Raw genomic sequence first — 7,525 nt, forward strand, 5'->3', positions numbered from 1 at the left:
CATGATTTTTACTCCCAGACTTTAGATGAATCGCCAGAAATGCTCACCTGTTTTCCTGCCCATAGGAGGTATATCACAGACATTGCTTCCCAGCTGAGTCTTGCATCAGCCTGATTTCAATTCCCTTCAAGTACAAACTCTGAAGCTCTCTGCCCACCACAAATCTTCACGATGCAGATTTTATGTAGTCCCAGTTAAAACTCAGACCCCGTGTGCATAAAAACTTGAATGGGTTCTGCCACTTCTGCTATGTGGGCTTGAKAAAGCTGGAAGTTGAAGGAGAAAAGGGATTTTTGGTGGTTAAGGGATATGCAGGTGGGATAATATTTCCTACTTACATTTTGAAACACAAAGCCAAATAGAGCCTCGTTTATGTCTAAGAAGGTTTTGTATTTTTTTGGTGAGTCATATTCTATATATATGTACGATACTAACTGGATATATTGTTAAAGAATTCGTGATAAAACCCCAAAGCTTTGCCAGCTACAGATTTTTGTATTATTGATTTGTACAAAATATGAAATTATATAATCCACACAAGGAGCAGCTCTCCCTTTTGGAAAACTTCAATCACATRTTTAAACGCCAGAAATGTTACTCCGGTGTAAGCATTTTTTGAACACAGGAAGAAACAATCATACTTCAGTTTGTTTCATTAAATGCTATTCTATACCTGATTTCAGCAGAAGGATTTGAGATCTGCTCTTAGCTTGAAACCTCATTAGGAAGGAATTTCAAAGTGCAGTTTGATTTTTTTTTCCCCAGGATGGTCATTTCAGGGATGACCAAAATGCATACCATRGAAAATGTCAATATAATATACATTTTTAATTCCTGTTTTATGCACCTTTTCCTTGATGTATAAATATACATACACAAACACATGCTACTGTTCCTTAGTCAGGCTGCTTTAAAAAGGGATAAACGTTCAAGCACACACCCATGGAGCCCGACTCAGTGTCTCAGAACAGAAAGCCAAGTGCTCGAGTGGCTGCTGCTGCAGACATCGGCACAGCGCAAACGCTTCTGCTGATGAACGGAGCTTCATTTGCCTCCCTGAAATGATACCACTCCCCGCCTGTGAAGAATAAAGCTGAAAGAGCTCAGACCAGGCAGTGACAAGCAAAGACTGTCAAACAGCCCTTCCTCCCACCCAGCATTAAAATCTCTAGAGCTAAACCTCGAGGTATTGCCAGAGACCAAGGATGGGCAAGACTAAAAGTAGCTCCTTCCCACAGCATTTCCCGCCACAAAATACTTTAGTTGACCTGTGAAGACCTCTATGCTTTGAAGCATGAAATACATGAACAGATCCCTCTGACACATCACAAAACCTTTATTAGTGTTTATCAGTGATACAGATTACAGGAACCAAAGGCAATTAAATAACACTTAAGTTGACCACAGACTCAAGAAATACAAGTCACATTTGGCAAGGCAAACTTCTCAGTACACTGGGTTGCTTAGGTTATTATTACACTGTGAAAGAGGAATTTCCCTTACAAGATTCTACATACTCAGGATATTATTATTATTAATTGTTATTACTGTGTCTTTCAGACAGTTCCTTTGGCAAGAATTCACATTTTTAAGTATTTATTATATAAAAATATAACAAATTTTCATTATGTACAAACATTACATTACACAATGTACAGGTTAAAAACACTACAAAAAATGGCAGGCCATGGGTAAACMAAAAGCAAAAAAAAAAAAACCCAATGTAGAAAACATGAAAAAAAATTTAAATACTGCACATTTCATAAAAATTACATTAACTACAAACAATTTTTTTGTTTGCAAATATCAAACAGTACTGATCTGATTGGAAATCTTTCCCAAACGACTTCATTTTTAAGGCACATCTTGCATATTTACACATACGACACCGGATCTGGTCAATAACTTAAAGGCTCTCGGGAGTGACCTAATTGTGTGCGCAGGGATGGGTGCACTTGAGGGGGAGCACACTGGGCTACGCCTTCTCAGTCGTCTCAGTCTGGGGGCCCAGGTATCTAGTCGAGGGGGCTGGGAAGAGGGGCACCCCGATCTCCTGAAGGTCAGGGAGCCGTGCAGGGCGTGGCGGAGAGAGGAGCGTGATCGTCCGGTCAAAGTCCCTGTGCAGCACCTTCTCATAGACGCTCTGAAGCCCGACTGTTTTGGGCAGCTGGGCTTGATAAAAGTTGTCCCTGCGAAGGGGATCCCTGGGCAAGGATGTGCTCTTGCAGAAGGTGGAAAGGGGTGCTGAAGGATGTGGAGAGGGGTGAGGGTTGGCTCGGCCACAGGAGGGGCTCCAGCAGCGGTCCGARTGCCCCAGGATCTTGCATTCAGCTGTGCATGCCCACAGACCTAAAGAGAGATGGGGAGGAGAAACCTGTCGTTACTGCAGGAATAAATCCACACCATTCACAGTCCTCAGAGTTACCGGACACAGGATGATTCACTGCACTGATGGTAGGAGTGGGGAGGCAATGCTCTACAGCACAACAAAAAACTATGCTTGGTTAGGTAATGTTCTTTTAGGGACACTCCTCACAATTCTAACTTTAAGAGAACCTTTTTTTGGGGAAGAAAACCTAATCCTACAGCACTTCCAGCATCTGCCAATTTGTGCTGAGCTCTCAGTGCAGAGACAAACCAACATCTAACAGCCTGCTGCAAAGATATGGGCACTTTGAGCCATGCAATGTTTGTCTTCCCCTTCCAGCTGCCCTTGCTCATCACTGCACCCCAGGGATGGGTCCCTCCACACACCTCCCTGTCCCCCCATCTGTCTTGCTAAGGTTCAGTGRGGAGCAGGGACTGAGCCCTTACCGTTCTGCATGTGGGTGATGAGATCTTTCTTCAGGGCATCTCCGCTGATATCTGAGTCGCTGTCGTTAAAATCACTGTCGCCTTTGCCGCTGTCTTTGCCACTGAACTTCTCTGCCTCCCGGCCAGAGATGGTGTTGAAGGAGTGTCCTTTCCAAATGGCCACGGGGGGAGCAGGCTCCTTGTTGTAGCTYGGAGTGGCAGCAAAACCCTGCTGGTGGGGAGGGAAATCAAAGGAGACATGAGAGAGGGAAGCAGTGAAGGGTAAACCAACATTAACTGCAATTCACGTCCTCCAAGACACCCCCCACCCTCTGCCCCACTTCCCTGTGGCAGGACCTTACCTCCCCACTCTGTCCTCTCAGCCTCTTCTGACCCTCATAGAGGCAAGTGCCGTCGCTGCCGCTCTCAGTGGTGGAGATCTCTTCAGCTGCTGGAGAGGGGTCGGGGCTGGTGAAAGAGGTTTTGCTGGGAAAGGTCCGTACCTCAAACATGTTCCCCCTCGGGCTGCCCTCCTCCTGACAGCCTTTCTCCAGGTGGGAGATGTCTATTTGGTCCTTCAAGGCAGCGTTGTTTTTTATGTCATTCCCCTTCTTGCGCCTGTTGCAGGTGGTGGCAATGGTGATTATAGCCACCAGGAGGAGGGTGCAGCTGCCTGCCAGGACAATGATCACGATCAGAGGGATGTCCCACTGCAAAGCCTTTCCTTCCCAGGAGCTGGGTTTGGCTATGTCCTGGATACTGGACGGAGCAGTGGCAGTCACCAGGAAGTTGACTGTGGCAGTTGTGGCCAGGGGAGGTCTGCCATTGTCTGTCACAGTGAGGATGACCTTGAAKAGCTGTCCCAGCTCTTCAGAAAGGTCACCCCTCAGCACAATGTCCCCAGTACTTGGGTTGATGGTGAAAAGGTCCTGCTGGGACTCTTCCACRAAGGCAAAGGTGAGCTCGGCATTGGCCCCATCATCTGCATCTCGAGCTTTGATCTGGGCCACCAGGGAGTCACGGGAGGTCTTGCTGGACACYCCGATTTCCACCGTGCCATTGGTGAGCACCGGGTGGATGATGACAGGAGGGTTATCGTTCTGGTCCACCATCCTCACTTTGACAAGGGTGCTACTGGAGAGCTGTGGGGAACCACCGTCAGTGGCCTGGATCCTCAGGTCCAACTGCTTGAGGATCTCATAGTTGAATGTCCTGAGGGCATAGATGGCCCCAGTGGCGGGGTCCACCGAGACGTAGGTGGAGATGGGGGCCCCCATGACCTGTGTCTCCAGGAGCCGGTAGGTGACCTTACCATTGTGGCCAAGGTCAGGATCACGAGCCGCCACCGTGGTAATGTAGGCACCAGGGGGRTTGTTCTCTGGTACAGCCACCTCGTAGAGGGGCTTAGCGAAGAGCGGCGCGTTGTCATTCTCGTCGCTCACCCGCACCGTGTACTGGCGGACGGTCTTGAAGGGTGGTGAGCCCAGGTCCTCAGCCACCACGGTGAGGTTGTACTCGGGGATGCGCTCACGGTCCAGTGCTGCCGTGGTGACGATCATGTAGCTGTCCTCGTAGGCTCGCTGCAGGGCGAAGTGGTCGTGGCCACGGAGGCTGCAGCGCACCTGCCCGTTGGCGCCYGAGTCGCGGTCTGTGGCGCTGACGAGGGCCACGAAGCTTTCGCTGGCTGCCGCCTCGCTGACGTAGGCCACGCCAGCGGCGCTGGCAGCACCACGGAGGGCGCTGATGCTGATGCGCGGAGCGTTGTCGTTGACRTCAGTGAGGCGCACGACGACAGTGCAGGTGGCGGCGCGGGGGCTGGCACCGCGGTCCTGGGCACGCACRTCCAGTTCGTAGGTGCGGGTGCGCTCGTAGTCCACGGCGGCCTCCAGCGTGAGGCGGCCYGAGCGCGGGTCGAGGCGGAAGAGCCGCCGTGCCTCGGGGGGCACCTGGCTGCTGAAGGCATAGACCACCTCACCATTGGGGCCCTCATCAGGGTCAGCGGCGTCCAGATCGAGCAGCAGGGAGCCGGGCGGCGCGTCCTCGGGCAACTCCACCGTGACTGAGCTCTGGGCAAAGGTTGGACTGTTGTCATTGGCGTCGAGGACGCGGACATGCACCGTGGCCGTGCCTGAGCGTGCTGGACTGCCACCATCCTTGGCCACCAGCTCCAAGGTGTAGGATGGTTGGCGCTCGCGGTCCAGCTCCTGGAGCAGCACGAGGTCAGCACAGCGTGCCCCATCCGCCCGCGTCTGCGCCTCCACACCGAAGTGGCTGTTGAGGGAGACCTGGAAGCTCTGGATGGAGTTGGAGCCCACGTCCTCATCCACAGCCACCTCCAGAGGAAGGCGAGTGCCGGGTGCGGCACTCTCCGACACCTCCAGCGCCATCTGGGCATGGGGGAAGCGCGGTGCATTGTCATTGATGTCACGCACCTCCAGCTCCACGTGYACCAGGCGGTAGCGCTCCCGCCAGCAGCTCACCACGTCGAAGGCCAGGACACACTGGGGGGCTTGGCCGCACAGCCGCTCGCGGTCCAGCCCCGCTTCCCCGATGCTCAGCTGCCCGTCCTCCTCCCGCACTCGCACCAGCGAACTGTTGCTGAACTGCCGCATCAGGCGAAAACTCATCTCCCCCGGCGCCTTCACCGGCATCTCGTCGGCCAGCGTACCGATCACCGTGCCCGGCGCGCCCTCCTCGTCGGTGCGATACCTCACCGTCTTGCAGCGGGACAGGGCCAGCAGGCAGGCGGCGGCCAGCAGCCGCAGGGGGCTCATGGCAGCGGCGCGGGGCTCAGCCCGACGGCGCGGTGCGGCGGGAYGTGCGCGGGGCCGGCGAGCGGAGCGGGACCAAGAACACTCCACCACCGTGTGCGCCCCCCGCGCCGCCGCGCCGCCTTTCATAGACGGCGCTATGCAAATGAGCGGGCGGCGGAGCCAATGGCAGGCGGCGCGGCGCGGGCGGCGGGCGGCCCCCGGCGCTCCCCGGGCCGGGCCGGGAGCGGGAGCGGGAGCGGGGTCGCGGGGCTCTCGCCTTTGTTTTCCTTAACTCTGCGGGGTCTGAGGTTTTTTTTTTTTTTTCCTTTTATTCCCCCCCCGCCCCCTTCCCCCGCACCGTCACTATTTCTTTTTCCGCCTTTATTTATTTCTTTTTTCCCCCCTCTTTTCCTCCCCCTCCCGTCTCTTCCCTCTCCCCGGAGTCGCGGCAACAGAGCTGGCGCGGGAAGCAGGGAGTGCAATGCGCGGTGGGGTTTGTTAATCCTGCCGCAGGTCGGGGCAGGTGCCGTGCCGTGGCATGCCGTGCCGTGGCATGTCGCGCCGTGCCGTGGCATGTCGCGCGGTGTCGCGGCGTGCCGCGCGGGCGCGGGCGGGGGCGCGGAGCGGGCGCGCATTAGCGGGGTGCGGGGGGGCGGCGAGGACGGCATTCAGCTGCGCCCGGAGTGGTGTGTCACTCGCGTGAGAGCCTGTGATCAGCTCCGTAAGTCGCCTTTCAGGAGGTGTCCCCGCATGCTTTAGTATGCATGTCACCGCCCGGGTTTCTTAAGCCTGGGGCACTAGCAGGCGAGGAGGAAAAAAAGAAAAAAAAAAAAGTTCCAAATAGGATTTAGCATAAGCTTGAGGAGATTTGGAAAGGTTTCAAAGATCAGGCTGTATCAAAGGCTTATGAAGCCCTCGTTAGCTGTAGAAATATAATAGCATGGCAGGCTATCCCATTCGAGGAACCAATGTCTGTATTATTTCACTATGACAGGCTAAAGGGAGAGAAAGTTGAACAGTTTCCACAGAGGAGTTGGACTAAGTTGAATATAATGAGCAAACGCCACATGTATCCATTATGTCCCTCTATTCATTCCCAATCACTGCCATAACTCTTTGACTAAACGATGATGAGCGCTGAATTATACACAATGCCCTGCTCATATTAAAATACATTTAAGTCCTATCCCTCCTGGTGCCCTGTTACGCCTATTCACAGGATTTTCTTTTTGTCCTAATAGGGCCTCTCTGGGAAGCAACACCAGTCTCGTTCCAGAAGAACAAAATAACAGCATGAGGCTGAAACCTGGCACGAACCGGGGGGAACGAAACCATCTGCCCCGCAAGGCACCGAGGCCCTGCGCAGAACGCGCTGCAGGCTCCCAGCCCCGTAATGCCTCAGCAGCCATGGGGAGGGCTGCTGCCGGCCTTGGTCCGCCGGGACAAGACCTGAGGGGGGTCATGGAAATCTCATGTTCTTCCTTTCCTCTTTTCCTTTCCTCTTTCCTCTTTCCTCTTTCCTCTTTCCTCTTTCCTCTTTCCTCTTTCCTCTTTTTCCTTTTTCCTCTTTCCTCTTTTTCCTCTTTCCTCTTGCGGTGTCTCAGGGAACCCAAGAGATGCATTTTGAAGGAAGAGGGTGACGAACAGAATGCAGTGCGGTCCAACCCCGCGCCGGTTTCCTTTGAAAAGCCGGGATGAAAGCGCTCGGCCGGGCACACGGAGCGGTGTAGCATCCCGGGGGGCTCCATCCCGGGCTGCGTGCGGGGTGCGCGGGGTGCGCGGGGCGGCACGCGAGCGGGGGGCGGCGGGCTGCCCGCAGCGCCGGCTTATGGAAATGGGATTTAAATCGCGCCTCGGCCCTGGCTGCGGGGGCGCGGGGAGGGGGGCACGCTCCGCCGCCAACAAAAGCTCCCTGAACGCCCGCTTTCCCTACGAACAAACCTYCGTGGGGCTCTTTTCTCCTGCCCGCGGAAGCTCCG

General features: G+C 54.4%; 1 protein-coding gene across 1 annotated transcript; it reads right to left on the reverse strand.

Annotated features, from left to right (window-relative positions):
• Positions 1–1,325: 1,325 nt before the first annotated feature.
• On the reverse strand, positions 1,326–5,567 carry PCDH8 (protocadherin 8). The gene is made up of 3 exons (XM_057366307.1): positions 3,156–5,567; positions 2,815–3,025; positions 1,326–2,349 (listed from the first exon to the last, which is right to left on the reverse strand). Exons 1-3 carry the CDS (start codon positions 5,565–5,567, stop codon positions 1,976–1,978), a joined length of 2,997 nt encoding a protein of 998 aa, XP_057222290.1. The 3' UTR covers positions 1,326–1,975.
• Between the last annotated feature and the right edge of the window lie 1,958 nt (positions 5,568–7,525).

The sequence above is a fragment of the Malurus melanocephalus genome, unplaced genomic scaffold (assembly GCF_030028575.1).
Source record: "Malurus melanocephalus ecotype Western Australia unplaced genomic scaffold, MMel_1.1 scaffold_63, whole genome shotgun sequence".
In the NCBI taxonomy this organism is placed as follows: domain Eukaryota; kingdom Metazoa; phylum Chordata; class Aves; order Passeriformes; family Maluridae; genus Malurus; species Malurus melanocephalus.